The sequence below is a fragment of the Falco punctatus genome (genome assembly GCF_963210335.1).
Source record: "Falco punctatus genome assembly, chromosome: 10".
In the NCBI taxonomy this organism is placed as follows: domain Eukaryota; kingdom Metazoa; phylum Chordata; class Aves; order Falconiformes; family Falconidae; genus Falco; species Falco punctatus.
In genome coordinates, this window is record NC_137590.1 from 34989463 (window position 1) to 35009834 (window position 20372).

Below are 20372 nucleotides of genomic sequence, written 5' to 3' on the forward strand. Positions count from 1 at the left end.
GAAAGGAATGACTCCTACAGGACCATGTCTGGGGAAAGACGATTCGAATGAGTAGAGGCGGTGGTACAGAAAGGAGATAATGGCTTTGGGGATAGGTTATGAGATCTGCGGGACACGAGGCTGGTGTGTGAAGACAGAGGAGCATTGCTGAGGGCAGCAGTTGGTGGGATATGTAACTGGAGAAAGGGGATAGAAGCTTTCATGTGTTGGTCATCTTTGGAGCGAGTGTATGGAGAAAACCTGCTATAAAGGGAGTTTAATTTTGAAAATGACATGGTAGTATTAGGTCGCAATGGCACCCAGCTTTGCTGGTGTCACTGCTATTGAGAATTTTAGTGTTGGTTTTTCCCAACCAGCTCAATAATCCGAAGACGACCTTACTGATATGTAAACAAAAGGTTCCTTCTAAGGAATCAGCATAAGGTATATCCTGAGTGCTGTATAAATAATTAGATATGTCACAAAAACCATGCACCTCAGTGTTCACTCACCTGAAATTCCTCCAACATGCTCGTGAGGCTTTTGTCACTCAAAATGCATAATGCCCAAGAAGAAATGACTTAATATCCTGGTAATTAATTTGCAGTGCCACTCTTTTGTGTATGTAATTTATTTGATTTACCTGCCTAGTTTTGCCCAACCCTTTCCCCTGTTTGCTGCAGCATTCAAACTCCTTTGAAACAAGAAGCAGCAAGCCAAGAATTCATGTTTAAAGTTTTTATTCCTAGGTTCACTAAAAAGAAACAAGATTTGCGGAGGTTTTTTTGAGGAGGTCTAGAACTATGTCGTTGGAAAGTGCCCGTGTGCAAGGTGCCATACAGGAGAGAGAGCTGGATGTACGCATCCTCTTAAATAAGGATTCAGCTGTGCTATAAGCTTCATTCTCTATGCAAGCAAAGAACATGCATAAAGGCACCTTAACGTTTTGAGCCCGTATCTCTGAGCTAGTTATGATGTACTTTATTTAAACAAGTTTGGGGACTTGATGCACCATTTATTCAGCTGTTGCTGTGCATAGGAGCAGATCAGATGGCAGAGGCCTCTCTGGCTACAGAAAAGCATGTTTTCCCCTTACACCAGCAATGACAGGAACATTCACTTTGTATGGAACAATGATAAAATGCCTGTCTCTCCCTTGGACTTGAAAGGAAGCATTTGGACAGAATCAAGTGCAGTTTGCTGAAAATATTTGAATTTGCTCTTGCATAAAATTTTTTGAGTTGCAGAGCCTGGTGAATTGTCATACTTGTGATTACTTTTTAAAAACAAAGTGGCACTGAAGCTGCTGGTGGTGTTCATTGGCATTTTAATAGTATGAATAGTACGGGAACGTTTTGGTGGCTCCTTTCTTGCAGCCCTAGCTGCCTGCCATGTCAGGTGCCTTGACGCCTGCTTTTGAGCATGAAGACAGTGACTGAAACTGCAATTGTATGTACAAACCATGGACCCAGGAAAAACTGATTTGAAAAACCCAAGTTCCTTGACTTTCTCACTAGCTTTTTGTTAATAAAAACCATTGCAACTTCTTAGTTCTTGTCAGAGCGTGTGGCAGCAGACCCTTTCTCTTACAGTTCCATCAGCTGCCTGCTCCAGGCCAATGCAAGATGTATTTGTCCTTCCTTTTGGTTCCTGATGAACGTCAGTTTTACCTTCTCAGGTAAATGCCAGGAGCGTTACTGACCTCTCAGGTTAGTAACTCCATTCCTTGTCTCAGATTCTGTGCAGGGCTTCATGTGTCAGGTTGGTTTTGGTATTCACACACCTCCTCCAAATTATATTCCTAATTTTACAGCATGAGTAGAGTCAGGTTGTTCCTGGTTTACAAATGGAGAACTGAAACACAAGAGAAACAGTGGCTTTTCAAGGCTGTGTAGGAAGCCTGTGTCACAGCACAAGGGTCTCACCTCAGCTGACCCAAGGCAGCATGTTTCAGAAATGTTTGTTCTTCTTCCCACACTCAAACCATTTCCTATGATCTTCTGTTGCTGCGTTCTCTGCTTTTGCTCTGAAGTTACACAGCCAATGCCAGTGCATCTCTCTTGGTAGCAAACACTGCTAGAGTGAATCAGCATTTCACCTAACTTACTGATCCTTGGAAGGTCCATAAAAACGTTTGACTACTTCTGACACAGGCTTTTGCAGTCAAGCTAGGGAAGGAGAATTCACTAAGCAAGTATTTTGCTGTGTTTAAAGAAGCAATTACAAAAAAAAAAAAAAAAAAAAAAAAAAGTTAAGTTGTGGAGTTGTTTCACTTTTGGGGAGGAAGTGAGGAAGAAAGAATCTCACAGAGCTGGGCAAAGAGTCCTGGAGATGCTGTGTGACACTGATGACACTGACAAGAAACGAGTATATTGTCCAAAACAATAAACTGCCAAACAGCAGCAAAACTCATGCAATGTCTCTTCCTTAGTAAAATCTTACCAGATTTCTGGTTATAGGCAGATAGCATAAGGAGGATGTCAGTGGCGAGGAGAGCATGTCCTGCTCTCAGCTTCTTACAGACAGGCTTGAGGACATCTCATTTAAAACACGCCTTACCTGTTGGTACTATCAATCTCATCTCTTCTTAATAGGCAAGAGGGCTCCCACAAATGACCTTATAGATTAGACATTTTCTGTTTGCATTCGATTTCCCACTCCCTGCTATTTGAAGAGAGTGATTATCAAGGCATTAAATTAAAAGTTTTGCCTGGTGGGAAACTATTGGATATTTTGTCATTTCCTTACAGCCTCCCCTGTTCTGAGAGAGGCAGAGGGGTAGGGGAAGCAATCACCAGAAAGGTCAGGGATATTTACTTACCTATATTGAAATGCTGTTGAGAGGCTTTGTCCAGTTTAGGGGGCTTGTTGGATGGCATTTTCGTTCATGACATGGTAGGGAAGCATTGAGGCTCGAAACGAAATGTCTCCATTTACCTGCAGGTTAGAAAGCTGGGGGTGCTGCTGGCACCGTCTGGCCTTTGCCTAAAGGCTGTGCCAGAATCTAAGTGACGTTTCACGCTGACAGCAAGTTGAAAAGGAGTTAAGAGCCTTCTTTTGGCCTTTCTTCCAGAGAGGATTGCAGACAAGCACCTCCCCTCTCAGTGTGCTGCGACAGTGGAAGGACTTTGTCTCTTCAGTATTGGCATAGCTTCAGTTTAGTCAAACTCTTCCATCACATTCGCTGTAAATACTGATAACACCCATATTCTATGCAGTTACAACTTGCTTGTTTGCCCAAGAAGTTTGGCTCCAAAGCACTATATTCTCCTTATCAGCAGCAAAATGACAGGACTGGGCTACTGAGGAAGCAGTACTTGTCTTCTGTTTCATGCCTTAACAGTAAGTACACAAACTCCAAAGCTGTTCATTTAGACAGAGTGTGAAAGATCTGTCAAACAGTCCGCAGGAACTGAGAAGGCTACTGCAATCCTGTAGTATGTCTGGAGTACATCTGTAATACAGAATGGAAATAATTATGAGCCTCACTGGGGTTTTGCAGAGCAGAATGTTTGTGTAGTGCTTTCAGTGTGCTGTGTCTGTGCTAAGCCGGGTTTTGTTGTTGCTGCTGTTAACAGTTTTTATCTCGGCCTCAGTTATTCTTGGGTTGTCTTGTTCAAGGAGGCAAGGTGGACCCTGACAGCTCTTGGTCCTCTTGAAGGATGCTGGCTTCTGCAGCGAGGAGTGTCAGCCAGCCAGCCACAATCCTGCCTGGAGGCTCCAGATTTCCAAAGCAATGAAGGGACAAAGCTGACAGTAAAACAAATCTTACGTGGAAATTGCTGCAGCTTAAGTAGCTGTCTCAAGGGAATACAGTTTAAGAAGGAACCACTTTTTAATTTGGCCTGAATTTATACACAGGCTTAAGTAAGATTTTTTTAAGGGATGTTGTGTCACAGCTGTAGTGTAGATGAGGCTCAGCTATATCCCTGGCCATTCATCACTCACTGCATTCATTCATTCTCACTGCATCAGCTGCTTCCAGCCACTTTTCCTGACCTCTGTGGCAGTTTCTCTCTAGTCCGGCTGCATTCCTTGTAGCTTTCTCTTCTCTAGTTCAAATACGGCGTTTCCTTCCTCACCTGAAACTCTCTGCCCATGACTTGTCTGCCTCAGAGTACTGGGGTTTTAGAAAGTCTTTGTAATAGTGCAATGAGAGATTTTAAGAGCCAAATTAGGGCCTAATGGAATGGAAATCAGTGAGAAAGTATTTGTGTTCCTTGGAGTGGGAACAGTATCTTACCTTAGATAAAGTGCTAGTGATGTGCATGTCCCACGCTAAGGAGTGGTTCTCTTGCTGTCATGGATTGTAGTAGATAACCACTCTAAGCAACAGGACAGTGTAACTTACTGTCAGTAGGAACACCACTGAAACCTGATGGTGCTGATAAGCATGAGCAAGCCTCCCATGTGTCTGAAGTCAGAAGTCATAGGAATTGACATCGATGGGGTGCCACCGTGAAGCTTACACCTCTCATCTGCTGACCAGTGAATCCCAAGGAGGAAAATAATTTTTCTCTGCTTCAGTTCCAGATTGATAGAAGGTTCTTACTGCTTAACCTTTCAGAAACTTTTTCTTCGAAGGAAATCTCTGGTATTCCACATGACTAAAAATAGGAATCTCAATTAGAATAACAGTTTGCCTGCTGAGAGTTTTTATTCTGCTCCATTGTGCTCCTTCACCAGATAGACTTGTGCTTTGTGAAGGGCCTGGCTTGCGTATGGGAGAAGTTCAGATTCAAACTGTGGAATATTTAATATGGTACTTGCAGTCCCTGTTTTACAATAGACATTTCTGCCTGGCTGAGGACTGGTAGCACAGAGACAAACAAGAGAAGCTGACAGATTGGTGAATGCTGGGTGGGATCGTTTTTTAGGAGACGTGATGAATCACTGCTGCAGCATTTCATTTTCAGAAAGATCATTTTCTGAAAAACTCAAATTGAAGGCAGAAGAGACAGCTGGGGGTGTTTTGTGAGTTTTCATTTAAATCAAATATACAATTAAAATAAAGGCATATTGCAAAGTTCCTGCTATTCTAAAAATATTTTGAGGAAGAAACAAGCATGAGGTTAGCAGGAAACAGAATAACCTGGAGAAACATTTGCCAGCTAGGCTTCGCAAATAGGTGTTGAGTTTTACTTGCCCCTCTCTGTTCAAAGCCAGTGGGAATGATACGTCTAGAGCTTTCAGCAGTGCTTCTATTAGGGGAAAAACATCCATCCTATAACCTTGTATACAGGTTATTCAAGCAGAGGTCAGTGTGCTTTTAATAGCACTGAACTCGTCACAGCCTGAATGAGAGCAGTGGTCTTGTTTAATATCATCTCTGCATCTCCAAGGCTGCTTGAGCGTCAAGACTGATTAATTTGTGCAAGATAACATGTTAATAAAAATGGCTCTGCGTAACTGGCTGGAAGCAGGGGAGATGCAAATGGTGGGGGACGTCATGCTGGTACCTCAGCTGTAGACACAGTGACAGGAGCCCGAAGGGCAATGCCTGCTTCCCCTTTCTGCTGGTGCCAAAAGGCCACAAACGCTGTTGTGCTGTACAAGGGTATTTCTAGGTGATGGTGAAGACCTCTTTGGCCCTAGCATAAGCAAATCGGAGAGTGGGAATGCTTTAAGGAGTAGCTCTATAAAAGAGACATTGAAATTCAGCTGCCTTTCAGAGAATAGCGCTGGTGCATTTACAGCACACTTGGTCAGAAGATCAGTTAGAAACTTTGTAAAGGAGAACTATGTAAAATCCTACGTTTACAATCACTCAAATAAATGTAAGGCTCTCTGTGTCTATAAAACCATGCGAGATTTCCAAGTAACTTCCTACGGCAGTGGACATGAAATAGAAAAGGAAAGCAGACCGGAGATCCTGTGTCACAGCTGTGTGTGGCTCTCTCACAGTTGCAGGCTGCATAGAGATGAGGGAGGTGAGGAAGCGAGACACACATGTGGCATGGCATTCTGAAAAGCTTATAGCCTTTTCCAAGCAAGATTCAAACAGGCACTTTCTTTTTAAAATATTTAAATATTTAAATGAAAAAAACCTAAAAACAAATAATAATGGATCACACAGTGTGCATGACTTGATGTTGAGGCCTTTTGAAACAGCAGTGAGAGAACTGGTCACATAGTATTTCCTTGAGTAATGCTCAGTTTCTGAAATAGGCAAATCATTTCCCAGTTGTGTTCCCAGTGTCAAGGACTTGCTCTCTTTGTGCGGGGCAAGGTGGTTAATTTTATGAGGAAGAGACGACTTGCTTTCATGTTGCCTCAGCAAGGTGCTTGCTAGTGTGTCTTCCCCAGGTAAAAGGACGAGCAGGAACGCTTGGTGAGGCAATCTCTTGGAGCCACGTTAAAGCACATGTGGACCAACAAAACCTTGTTCCCTATCTTGAAGTACTTTATAAATGTTGCTCTTAAGTTACTAAATTATCATTATGGTGATGTTGTTATTATTGATCTCAAACAGGACATGACGATTGCACTAAGGGCAGCCCTAGTAAAAGGGATTATCATGCTGAGCCACTGCATTGGTTTGCAAAGCAAAATCTGAGTGAAGAAATGCAAACTTTGCATCTTGCATCCTTTTGGTAGCACGGTGTTTACCCTTCAGATAAGGATTACTGTTTCATTTGACCTTATCTCCCTTGTTCCATATTAGTGGTGATACGTACAGTAGGCTGATGCGTAGCGCTTTCACTTTACAGGGCAGATTTTTTCAGGTGTGATAATTACAGTTCCAAATAGACCCTTCTTTTTTTGTCTTCGAGGCCACAGATCTACTACCTAGATTTCTGTCTCCACCTGCCTTCGGCTATGCTGTTCCTCTTCACCTCTGTCCCTTTCTGAAAAAGATTTGGTTTTTCAACAATTCATTTACCTCACTACCTCTGTAGGACACTCACTAAATCTCAAAGCCTCTTTCAGGCCAGCAGCACAACCGTGCCCTTCCATCCCAACTGGTGGCTCTGCTGGAGACCGCAGCAGGTCTAGTTGAGACACAGGGAGCTGAGGGTAAGTGAGGAGCTGAAACCCAGTTCAGTCTCATTCTTAAATGAGCTCTAGGAATCCCACACAGCTATAAGTTTATAATTTTTTGCCTGTAATTTTCTCAAGTAATTCCAAATTTAATGATAGCTTTCAGCTTTGGTTTTCTCTTCTAATTAAGGTACCAGTGACTATGTATAATTTCTGTGTAAAGTCAAAAGCAGCTTACGTGGTAATCACAGTGGGAGCACAGCACCTACTGTTCTCGATAGCCATCCATGAGAAGTGCTTGCATGATGGGTAAGGTGCTGAGATGATGTATGTCTGTCTTGTACTGTCCCCAAGTTATTTTATTGGTGGCTCAGCTTGATGATGGTGGTAAACTTTCAGGAAGGAAACAAAAGAATTGTAGAGACCAAGCACAACCCTCTGCACATATTGCAGAGACTTCTTGGACGTTATGAAGTTTTGAGGTCATAGTTTTTTTGTGGAGTCATAGTGTTAAGTAACTTTACGTTTACCCCATAATAATTATGATGTAGTTGGTTGAAAATTCCTCTTTTACACTGTGGACAATGCTTTGCATCCACTTTTTTTTCAGGAGCAAGTGAAAACAATTCTGACTGAGGAAAGCAGAAGGAAAATCAAAGTGTATGCTAGAAGCAGAATACATTTGTTCCCTCTGTTAACTCAGAATTAGCGTTGGTTACTTCATTTGAGACCCCCCTCAATGAGGACCACTGGAATGACTAGTGTCAGAGGGGCAGTCGCTAGAGAACACACCGTGTCCGTCTGTTGTCCCATATGGAAAAGAGCATGTGTTAACTTAGACTGTCCTGACGGGGCAAGCTGTGAATTGAATTTTGGTTTTCTTTTTTACTCTTGCAGCAGCAGGAAGATCTGAGTGGCACTGTATTTTGCAGTCAGATTTATATCAGATTGATAGAGAAGGAAATGGGACAGGTCTGCTCACCCTTCTTGCTATACCTCTGATGTCGACGAGCCCGCTAACACCGACAGGCACCCAGGGGAGGGGGGAACGTGCAGGCGAGTTTGAGCAGCACTATTCAGTGCTTTTCATTTACAACAGAAAAATCAGGTTAAACCATGAATACCCATTTATTATTTGCTTCCTTTTTTGTGTTTGCTTGATTCTGTAGGAATGTGTATGTATGGTTAGGCTGGAAGAGAGGCACTTGCAGTCATTTTGGGTACTACCTGATGGTGACCAGTGGATGCACAATAGGCTGCCTTACCAGCAGAGACTCTCAACAAGCACCACCTTCAATTGCAAAAGCCTCTAAAGCAGAACGTTGTGCTCTCACTAAGTTAACAAAAATGCATTTATTTAAGAGCAGCTCCATTTAGTAAATAAATTCTTAAATCCTGTCTGTCGTGAATTTTGTATAGCTCATTCCCTTCTGCTTCAATATAGCTACATACATTCTGTTGTAAGAAGAGGGGTACCCTGGCTGATATAATGAACACAATTCAGAGCATCAGTGCAATGTTAATGCCGCTGTTGATCTCTCAGGAAGCATATGAAAGATGCTGAGGGGTACTTGGCCACAATTAAAGATAATAAGCTAAAAGGAAATGCTGTGTGTAGATGAATGTTTTAATATATATGCCTCATTTGCAAAAAATAAATGATTAAACTGAATCCAGTCTCTCTATAGTACTTTGGTGGTTAAGTGAGAGAGGGAAAAGATATTCTGGAGGTCTGTGATGGAAAACGTGAACATTTAACTCCGAACAGGAACTCCTCATGTTCTTTACAAAATGCAGATGCCTTCTGTCTCTGCTGGAGAAAGGCTTTAGGAAATGTTGGTTAACTTGTTACTCATTTCAGTACAGGACTGTTGTTCAACATCTCCCTGCTCCGTGTGCTTTGATTCTGAAATATGGTACTCGGCACATTTTGAGTTTGGTGTCTTTTGTTATTGGTTTTAGATTGACAGGTATGCTCAGCGGGATCTGAAGAAAGGGCTTCATTTGTATGGGACAGATGGAAATATTGGCCTAACTAATGCATGGAGCATCATTCAAACAGATGTAAGTCTGAACTTTTTTTTTTTTCCTTCCTCTTTACCCTCTGGGTTCTGTAACAGCATGTTTTGGTGTGAACCTAATTAAACCTTCAGAGCCCAAACCGATCTCTTCCTCCCACCCAGTCAACACATTAGCAGCTAAACTCTCTGCTTTTTGTAACATGGTAATTTTTATTTATTTCCCCTTTGACCAGGATAGCTTATTTCTTTTAAAAATCTATATTGTATTGATGCCTAAATATCATATAGGCCCGTGCTGGGTGGAGAGTGAAGGAGATGGTCAGGAAACAAGCAGTACCTTCTCTTTAAAGTCAAAGGGACAGCTTATATTGGAAGAAAGAGCAATAGCGTAATAACAAAGAACCACTTCAATCCATTTTCATTTCTGTCCCGCCTCCTTTCATTGCTATTGTTGTTTCTGCTAGTGAAGTCAAAATGGAAACTGGCCATGGTGTTTCAGCCTCCTACAGTCAATGCATTTTTTCAGCAGAATTCATCCTTCACCGCAGATGGGCTGGGAATGTGCTTTTGCTGTGTTGCCACTGCTAGCTGCACCCTTCTGCTTCTCTGACAGCGCTCTGACAGTGTTTGTCTCACAAGGACTGGTGAACGCTACACCTGACTTCCTCCTTTTGTCCCTGTGTGGCTTGCTGAGGAAACACCGTCACCGACAGTTCACTTTTATTAGCTCTGTCCTTCTCATAATCAGTTCAATCGGTTCTCTTGGGGGGATGATCTTTCTGATTTGAATTTCTGTGCTTCTTGAATGAGGAAAACAACTTTTCTTCTGCTTTAGGAAGAAGCACTTGTACTGCCGTGGATTCACTCAGAAAACCATACACAGCTTTCTCAAATTCTCTTCCAGAAGTGCTAGCATGGTACAGACAGGCAGGGCTTTAGTCTTGCCTCTGATGTCTTAAATCAGCCCAAGATGATAAACTCTCCCAATGCTTCCAGGGTTATATGGACTGTTCAAGATGATGGGTAGGCTACCTACTGCATTCCAATATGATAAACCTGCTTAATTACCCTTTACTAAACATCTTTCCATCTGGTAGTGTCAAGATTCACAGTCACTCCTCTGTACCATACAAGGTAACAGGAACAGCAGGCTGCTAAGAAAAGGTCTGAGAAATTAAAACTTTGGTATCACTAACAACCGAAGAACTGGTGGCCAAACTCCGTGTGCATCGCTGGGGCCGCAGGAGCTGTCTGCTGAGGGCAGTAGGTTGACAGCAACAGTACTTTGTGTGAAAGACAAACAGCTCAGGGCCAGCAAAGGGGCGAACAAGCTTTCCACCAGTCCTTCATGCCAACCACTGCCCGTGGAAGGCTCTTTCAGTTACCTTTAAAGGGCTTCAGCATCCCGCAATACTCTTAGTATTTTTCTCCTCAGATACTATAATCAAACACGAGAAACCATTAGTTACTAACAAGAGAAATGCATTTTGTGGTGCTACCCAAGAGTAAGTCACGTGAAATACAGATAAAAATTTTAATATTATTGCTTATATCACACAGTATTAGAAATTTTACTCTTTTACACTAACTGAACTCTGCTTAGTAAGAATGTAGTAAAAAATTGCTAATATTAAGATGTTAGCAGTAAATATTAATCTGGTTTCAGTGACACCCCAAGAACTATTAAAAGCATATAGCAAAGGTGGGGGAAAAGCATTATTTGGAGGACTTAGGAGATATAAACCCTTTGTTTCTGCTCCCCTTTCTGTAAAATAGGTGTGAGAATATATACTATGTCTAGTTGACCTAGACACATTTTTCAAGATGTTCACAAGTTCAATTGGATTCAGAAAACATGTAAAAGAATAATAAGAATTTTGGAAATCTGCATTATGGTGAGAAATTTTGAAAACTTTCTATAACCAGGAAAAGATGAAATAGCGATGTGATTGTAGTCCTTAAAGAGAGAGCAGGAAGGGGAAAGGGTTTTGAAAGAAAAGGGCTCTGTGATTGATCCGAGAGCTAAAAACTTAAGGTACAGATATCTGATGGTAGGATGCAGCTGTACAGCAGGATGGTGGATTCTTTTTCTCTGAAGTGGACAGGTTGGGGGTGGGGTGCCTAAAAGAAATGGTCTTGTTCAGTGCCAAGCTTGGATTTGAGGCAGGAGCTGACAGCCTGTGGTCTGTGTAGCGCTACAGATCATGCTCAGTTGTCTTAATGATTCCTTTTTGCTTTGAAACCTGTTATGGTTTAAAGAGTATCTTGCAAGTTTTAGATGAAACTAACGTTAGCCAGGGCTTCGGTCCCCAGAAGATAATGGGGAAGTGCCATCTCACAAGCCTTGTACAGTCATGTTACATCACTCTCTTTTCTAACGTGGCAGCTATGAAATTACCACGCAGTGTCTTGATGGAACCATAGTGTTAAAGCCTCCGTGCTCCCTGTGCAAGGCACTGAAGAGAAAAGCAACGAGCTCTCACAGACCCATATTTACTGCTCTGCATAATCGTTTTTCACAGGTTATCTTTCAAAACTCTTTAGGAATAGACTATTGCAGTGGTGCAGCGAAGGCAATCCCAGCATGGTTAATTATGTAAAGCACTTGGCAGTTGAATAGCAATATGTAAATGCCAAGTATTTTTTTTGTTGTTGTTCAGTAATAACCGTTATCCTTTACATCCCTAATCAGTAGAGTGCAATCACTGGTAGGAGGATTAGGCCAATACAGGGGACTTTCTGGCAGGCAAGTCCCAGCCCAGGCTTGCTGTTTGCATTCTGGCTCCTAAGAGACAGCTCTCCAACCCTCCCATCAGAGCCAGCCCACTAGGTAGGGGACAGGGTCTCAGCATGGACTTTTCTCATGGGGCCAGTGGGCGTCAGGTGGCTGAGCTACAGGCCGTGTCTGTATGTGCGTGCAAAACAGCAACCTCAGGAAAAAGCATGACATGTGAAAAACATGACAGTAACAAATCATGATGAGTCCCTCTCCCTTGTCCTCTGTGCATCTCTCTGCATTCGCACTCATTTCTTTGCAAAAATATTTTTCAGAGCTTGAGCAGGATGGCGCTGTGGTTATAGCAGTAGGCTCAGGCATCAGGGATCTATGTTATGGCATCGTTCTTAATTTCTCTTACCACTGGCTTAAAGAAAGACCATCCTCGCCCTGAGTTCATGAAGTACAGCTCTGTATGGAGACTTTTGCTTAAAGCAGGCGGGGATGGGTGGTTGGGTGAAGTTTCTCCATGACATTTAAATGGCATTTGATTTCTGCGGGACTGGCCGATCACAAATCAGGGGAGAGTTTTGTTTGGGAGTGTGGATACCCAGTGCACACAGTGACTTGGGAGGGGTGACCACTGTATTTCTTATTCAGGTGCGAGAGGCCTGAGCAAACTTTTTTGGGGGTAGCTTTCTTCTCTGAAGCCTTTGTGCCTTGGGAAACTGTTTTCCTCTTTTTAACAGAAGCATACGATTCCCGAGTAAGTGGGAACAAGGGAAGACCAGGGTCCACCAGGCCCGTCTTTACGGAGGAAGTTGCAGTTTTGGTCCATGACTGATCTGTTCAGATTCTGACAAATGAGCTGGGTTGAGCTGCATACATGTACCGCCTGTTAGAGGAGAAGCACCAGATTCATTTTGCAGGCGTATTAAGCCTCTAGGTCAGGGAGCTGTTTTAAATTAGAACACTTTATTGATTTCTTTTTAATACCGTCAGCTAACCAACCTCACAGCCTTTCCCAATAGCGTTTCAAACCTTAAAAGGATCAGAAGCACAAGCAGGTGACTTTTGTGTGTCATGACTGAAGAGTACAAAAGCTTACAAATTGATTTTGAACATGACTAAAATTCTAATAGTTTAGGATCTAAGTTACCTTGAACTGCATCACACTCCATACCAACCAGGACTGGCTAAAGTTACAGGTAGAGATCATTAGGAAATGAGAAATGGGCATTGATTTTTAAAATGTTGCTTCATCCCCAGCATCTTTGTGATCAATATTTGAACACTTCTCCTTTTAACTAACCAGGCAGTAATTTGAGAGGCATGCAGAAAGCTTGTTAGCTTCACTAAAGTGAGCAAATTCCGCTCACTTTTACTGCTGTGTAATGCCTTTCATGTCTGTTTAGACCACTGTAACAGAGAACAAAATTTGACCCATCTTCTTCAAGCCCAGTCATTGATTGTTAGATTAAACCATACGTTGGGATTACTGCTAAGAATCCAAACCGCCTATTAAACATGATTTTAGAATAAAACTGTCTTATTCACCACTTCTTACAGTGATGGAGGAAAATAGCATATAAAAGCCACCCTACCCCTACCCTGTCCCTGGTTGTTCATCACATTGACAAAACTGTAAGACCAGGAATTGCAAAAAGCTGCCTGCAACAAGGATTGGGTGTCTTTTTGTTTTCATGAACCCTACCCCAGCCTGGTTGACGTTGCAGGAATTTGACAAAGAAAACAAGGCATACCTAGCTGTCAGTACTGGCATTGCTGTAAAATACATACAAGAATCTAGCTTCTCAACATCTCTATTGCACTAAGGTAGAAACTTTGTTTAACATTAATTACCAGCCCTAGATACCCTGTGCTAGAGCAGCAATTACTTGTTAACACATAAATCAAGTGATTTGCAAGCAGTGTTGCTTTCCATGAGCAGAGCACAGAGCTCTCCGTGCCGCCGGGTGCCGCCTGGCCAGGGTGAGCACTTTTCAGCAGCAGGACCTTCCACTGCGTCATTGCACTGAGCTGCCCCTGCATATCCTGAGCTCTTGGGAACCAAGGAGCCACTTCAGGACCCCATGGGTAATCATTGGAGGAGGGATTTATATCTCTCTGACAAAGGAGGGAAAAAATGTGCTTTGACATCTCGGGAGACAGAGCCTTCCACGTGAAACAAACAGCAGCGCGTTGTCAGTATTCCTGGAAATGTTCAGCAGCAGGAGCTTAGACACTCCAAGGCATTTGACAAGGTTTTGCTTGTTTGAGCAAGTCTGCCAAACACTGTACAAGTGTCCCCGGAGCCACTACGCGATTGTCACCTTATGCTGTAAGTACCTGCATTTGCTCATGTGGGCAGGCACAGTTGCATCTAATCATGCGTGCTCCTTCACAGCTGCAAGCTCTACAATCAAGTGACCTTAGGTGTCCAAGTCAAGGTGTCTTAAAGTTACTGCTATTCAAGACAGTATCTGACATTTTTAACTGATTACCCCCCTTTAAAGTGTCTGGGTACCCCAGTATTAGTTGTAATTGTTTCTAAAAACCAATTTCTAAAAAAAGTTTATTGTTTGCTGTTGAAACTAGGAACAGGACTAATCAGTTAGGCAACCTTCTCTAATTTTATCATTTAACTAGTGAAGGGACCAAGACAGAACTGTAAATGCAACCAAAAAATTAATGTGGTTGTAGCAAGAATTGAGTGTGGAATTGCTTTGTGACAGGCAGTGTAACTTTCTGGCATTGGTGGAACATCTGTCTTTGTGGAAAAACATGAAAGACAAAGTCTGGTATAACTGGCTGCAACAAACTGCTGGTGGCAGAAGTTATCCTTCATGTGACCTGAGCGTTCTCTACCCTCCAAGCACAGGACTGTGACACTCTCCTTGCTCAGATACCTTGTACATTTCAAAAAGAGACCATTGCTCTCAAATCTAAGAGAACTCTAAAAAACCCTCTTGTTTGGCTCTTGTCCTCAATGTTCCCCTTTCTTCTAATAGTCCTCATCTCCCTCAACGATTTGGCTACTTACCGTTCAGCTTCATGCACACAGGATAAACCAGTTGCTTGCCACATGATCCACAAACCACTCCTGCATTCCCTCCTCCCTACTTGGGCGTCCATAATGAAGTCTCTGAAGTTACTGACCTCTCAGTTTATCTTTTTGGCTTCTAGCTGGACCCCTTTGCTGAATCTATACTGGTGAGCCATTCGGTCCCACTGCTGCTTGTTTCCTTGTTCTTGCCTCTTTGACCTACTGCCATGGGGCAGTGTCTCTGCTTCCTGAGAGATGCTATTCACCAGACTTGGTTTCCATGGGACACTGCTCACTCACTTGCTCTGGTCTCTGTGGTGTTAGCACTCCTCTGTGTTTGTCATCTGCTCTCCGTTAGGATTGTGCATCATCTGCTGCTTAATTCCATCGAGCATCCTTTCTTTGTCTTCCAAAGACATGAGGTCTCGTCCAGTTAGAGTTCCAGACAAATTTCTTCTGTTCCCAAGAGAACTGATCCTCATGCTACTTTCATTCTTTTTTATCCTTGATCTTTTCTTAGCCATTTCTCCCGTGGCTGGGACTGCTTTGTCTGCCAGCAGTGGTCAGCAAGTATCAATATTAAATCCTTTGCTCTTTCTTGTACAATACACAGAGGATCTGCGTGGGCAGGCAGTGTGTGTCCAGCTGCAGCTCACCTTTGTGATCCTGCATCCCCCTTCTGGCTTACCAGGAAGTTTTACTCCTTGGAGCCCCAACCCTAGATCCTGGCCTAGCCCCGTTCTGCTTCACAGGCTCCACAGGAGCAGCTGTCCCCAAGCTCTTAGTGAGCTCTTAGCTACAAACCCTGTACTTCATCTCCTTAGTCTGTTAGGCTTTGACACCCTCAGCCATGCAGGATTATGGGGAGGACAGGTCTAGTCCCTATTTCAAACTTGTGTCACTTGTGTTTGGCCAGAACATCACTCATACGTCTCATCCCTTACTGCTGCACACCCTACATCACAGATGAGCCACATTTTCAGGGCTTGCTATTTACAAGCTGTCACTTCTCACTGTCTATCAAAGAGCTGCCTCCTGACTCTAATGATGACAGCCTGCAAGACCTTCTTGCTAGATTTCCAGATAAACCAGCTTTCCTCAAATGCATGCCATGTGTTCCATGCCGCTGCTATCTGCCTTTGGGACCTGCTACGCACGGAGCTCCTGTCTTGTGTGCAAGAAAATAGAAGAAAAAAAGAAAGTCACAAACTTTTTTTACTTTCAAGGCAGTTTGTAGAAAATTAAGCCTGTAAGCTCACAAATCAAACTGTTGCGAGCCAAGGATTGATTCCTGCCACAGACCAAATCAGAATTCCGAGCAGAACCTTGCGGGGATAGATGTTAGTCTGGGAAAGATTTCTGACTTTTGCTTGGCAGAAGAAAACCAGCGCTGTGAGCACGAAAACATCTCTATTGTGGAGTGCTTGAAGCATCCTATGATGCGTAAGGCAATGCGCAACACCCCTGCCCTCTGTTGGTCTCGAATGGCAGATCCTGTGTGTGCAGCCAGACCAGAACACTCAGCCCTCTGCCCATAGACTCTGCAACTAATAGATATAGATATATCTGTATCTCGAAACATATATAAATAGGGAATATTCTCCCTTAGGCCAATGTTAACATCAGGCTCTGAATTAGGTCCTTGGTCCTGGTGATGCAGATGTCTGCGTGATTACGAGTCTATCACAAACAAGAGGAATGTTCTCTATAGAGATGTGAAAAATACTGTACAGGCTTCTATACAATCACATTTAAAAAATAAAATCTTGGCAAGTCATTCTGGGGCTAAGTAGGTGGCTGGCACAGCCTTGAGAAAGTGTGAAGTGCTGCCAATAGCAGGGAATGGTTCTGCAGCCCAGTGTTGTCTTGTTTTACTCATTAGTGCTAAAGTGTTTAAATACTGACAAAGTCCTGCTTTTGAGTTAGCACAAGAGTGACAGATGATGTATACATCTATATGCTAAAGAGTCTTAGCTTATTTTATATCACAGGAATATACCAGTTCCTAGGGGGGGAAGATGGTCACAGAGCCATTCCCTCGAGTGTTACGCACATTTCCTAAACCTTCCATCCCTTCTGATTTAGCGCTAACGTATTGTACACGGTGTCATCGTGTGCAGACGCTCAAAGCACCACTATTTAGCAACATCAGATGATGACATTAAGGAACTGCACCAAAGACAGAAGAGGAAGAAATACATCTTTCACTGACTGACAAAGACTTTCAAAGGTGATCAGTAATTAACAGCTTAGAGAGAAATTTGCCTCATTAACTTTAATCATGATTTCAGAAGTACCGTGCCGTAGAGATCCCAGTATCTTCATCTCTTGGGTGCTGTATCTGTATCTTAAAGAATCTTTTTTTCCTGACAACAAGCTGCAAATGATTGTTATAATCCTGCTCAGTCACATCACTCCTAACCTCGGTACTTGGCTGGCGTTGTCCTGTTTCAGCTCCTGCAGTGTCCTGCCCCTGCAAATCAGAGCCTTGGCTTCTTGTGTCAACATCACCTACATCCAAGACCATATTTGAGTATAATAAAAGAGTGGGGGGTGGGGGGGAAAGGGCTATTTGGGTAAAGCTGAGGAAACACTGTATTTCTTTAAAATTTCAAACCTCTGCCGCACTGAATGTGTAGCTTCCGGGAGCCAGCGACAGATCGTACTTATGGTGTCGTCTCGGGTTTTATTTTTCCAGTTCAGATGCTGTGGAGTCTCCAACTACACTGATTGGTTTGAAGTGTACAATACAACCCGGGTGCCGGACTCCTGCTGCTTAGAGTTCAGTGAGAACTGTGGCCTCCATTCCCCAGGGACCTGGTGGAAAGCGGTGAGTATCCCCAGCAGCAGCTGTCCCGTGACCCCACCGAGGGGCAGGCAGCTGGGTGATCGCAGGGCTATGCAGGTGACAGGGTATGTTGTATCCTTGCTCATCTTTAATCATCAGGTGATTTCAGAAGGCTCACGGTGAGCTGTGCCTTTTGAGTTCCAAACCCACCAATTTAATTAATTTTATGAGCTGAAGGCTTTCCTTTCAGTAGGTTCCAAGCTGTCGTTTCACAGTGCAGACAAGCACCTCCCAGTGCTGGCCTGGAGCCGCCTAGCCAGCTTGAGCTAGGAAATGACAGCATTGTCCTTTTTAATGTCTCACCTGTTGGAGGCAGGTGGAGATAAAGGCAAAGGGCTTGTCCACAGGCCTAGCACAGCCCCTGGAGCAGCAGCCACAGCTTACCATGGCCCAGCGGTGCTGAGGCAGGAGGACGAGGTGAGCCTGGGGCGCTCTGCTCCGGCCAGGGGCTCCCGCTGCGCCAGAGGGGCGTGGGACATGCGAGGGGCGCGGGATGTACGAGGAACATGGGGACGTGTGAGGAGAGCGGGACGTGTTCCGCTGCACGGCCAGCAGCGTTTATTTTTGTGCAGTGAGTTTGTGCCCTTGCCTGTAATCAAAACTCCAAGGGATAATTTCCCTACAATGTCCTCAGCAAGATCTTTCCAGAAGAGATAGTCAGAGCCTAAATTCTTCTGTGAAGTTAGCTCAGCAATTCTTTGTGTTAATTACAGGTAGAGCAATTACCCAGGAGGGGTGTGGAGTAAGGCCATCTGATGAAGTGGCATTATATAAGGAAGTTTTGCTGGTTCTAGCGGTTTCTGAAGACAATGAGTAAAGCTTCCTTGGCCACTTCCTAGCGAGATTTCATACACATGGACGGGCACTGGCAGAGGCCGAGTTCCAGCCAAACATGGCTCCCTTCCACCTCTCAAGTAGCTCCAAGTCAAATTTTGAATTTAAGGAATGAAGAGAAGTTCTTCTGTTTTATTTAGGGTACCAGGAAGATCAGTGCAGGTTAACACCAAGTGGGCACTGATAGTTCTTCCTTTATACATATGCAAAAGCCGCTACCTGAAGGCTGCTGTGATTCTTGGCCGTGTACATTTACAAGACAGAGGGCACAACTTTTGCATAAGGTTGTCTTACAGACATTTTTTATTATTTACACATTATTTAAACGAAGGTTTTGCTTGGGCCAATTCCACACTCCCCAAAACGGGGCCAGTAACATGAGGTTACTGCTACTGCAGAATTTAGAACAGGAAGAAAGCAATGGAGGAGCGCCCATACTGCGGTTTGAAATGATGGAAAATAGTACAGAACGGACCCACATGCAGCAGGAGCGGCTACTGAGCAACTCTCGCTGGAATTTGGGGGGGGTGGGGGTGATATACATAAATATACACTATAAGAAATATTTGTTTTCCTGAAATGTGGAGATAAATGAAAGGCTCATTCTGAAGTTATAACTGCTTCTGGTTGTTTTTCTAGAGAGCAAAGAGGACCCAAAGGCACTGCTTGTTTATTTTCAGTCAGTGGTTTATATGGAGCAGTGCTCATGCAGCATTCTGTGTGTCCTTAGAATTAGTACTCCATGTCCAGGTGTCAGCCCTGGAACACACAGTAGCTGCTCCAAGGCTGAAATGATAATCCAGGCTGCCTAGCAGCTCTGTCTGAGCAGGTTCCTTTCTGGCTGTATGTTCCCAGGGCAGTCGCTGTGTGTTTATGGCTAATGCAATATTCTGGGTTTTTTTTCCAGCCTTGCTATGAAACGGTGAAAATATGGCTCCAAGAAAACCTACTAGCAGTGGGAATCTTTGGATTGTGCACAGCGATGGTGCAGGTACTGTTTAATATCAATTTTCAAATTTTAATTAAACCTAAGTAAGTAACCATAGATTGAGATACTAAAACAGGCTTGGGCTGAGTATAATTGCAAGTTCTGCGTGATGTTAGAGTAAAACTCTACAAGATTTAACGCATTTACGTTTTAGTTAAAATACCATGCAAAGGTGCAGAACTGGGAACACTGCACACATCTCTGGTTTGCTGCATTCTGGGACCGCGAGGAGCAGGCACTTTACCAGGTGGTTTCTCTAAGGCTTAGACTAGACTCAGTGGAGAGGTAGTCCCCGTCCTCCAAAGACAGAAGCCTTCGTCAGGGTGAGCTGCCTCTTAGGGTACCTGTAGTTGTCCAGTAGCTCTCCAGAGAGGATCATCTGCCTCGGCTAAATATCTAACTTCGAGACAGCCTAACGGTAGCTTAAGTTTTCAACTCCACCCTCAGTCCTAGTGTAAGTTACAAGTTAGGATGTTGTTACCATTACTCAATCTTGCCAATAAAACCATGCTCCTCTTCTACTAACCACAGGGCAATTAGGGAAGACTGGCAGACAAGAATCAGTCATCGGTGTAGTGCCTTGTCCCTCATTCTTACCTACCCGTGTCTTTAATCCAGCATGCCCTGGTTACGGCCGTAGTGTAGCCCCCATGGCACAAACTTTAGGCTGAGGATGGGCAAGTGAAGGCTGTGCTGGAGCTCCGGCTGTGGCAGCCCCTCCATTTATGGCCCAAAGTCCCATTCCCAAATGTAGCAAAGATAGAGCTTTAGTTTCAAGCTCCACCTCTCTCACACTCAACATATATGCAGAAAGGATGGCATTGCTAAGCTAATACCATCTAACTCCAAATGGTGGGGGTTTAATTGTGTAGTTATACCACTAGCAGCAGCAAGAGAGAGCCTGGGATCAGAATTCCGCTCATATTCCCACTGAGGATTGTTGTCAGATTAGGCAGAAT

The 20372-nt window shown here is 43.6% G+C and overlaps 1 protein-coding gene across 10 annotated transcripts in view; it reads left to right on the forward strand.

The window, feature by feature from the left end:
- Positions 1–20372, forward strand: part of TSPAN4 (tetraspanin 4) — a 443427-nt gene that overhangs the window by 412746 nt on the left and 10309 nt on the right. For all 10 annotated transcript variants that reach the window (XM_080405636.1, XM_080405637.1, XM_080405640.1 and 7 more), the window contains 3 exons: positions 8923–9024; positions 17442–17573; positions 19333–19416. In XM_080405636.1, coding sequence (XP_080261762.1) covers positions 8923–9024; positions 17442–17573; positions 19333–19416 — 318 coding nt within the window. The remainder of the gene's footprint in view (positions 1–8922; positions 9025–17441; positions 17574–19332; positions 19417–20372) is intronic.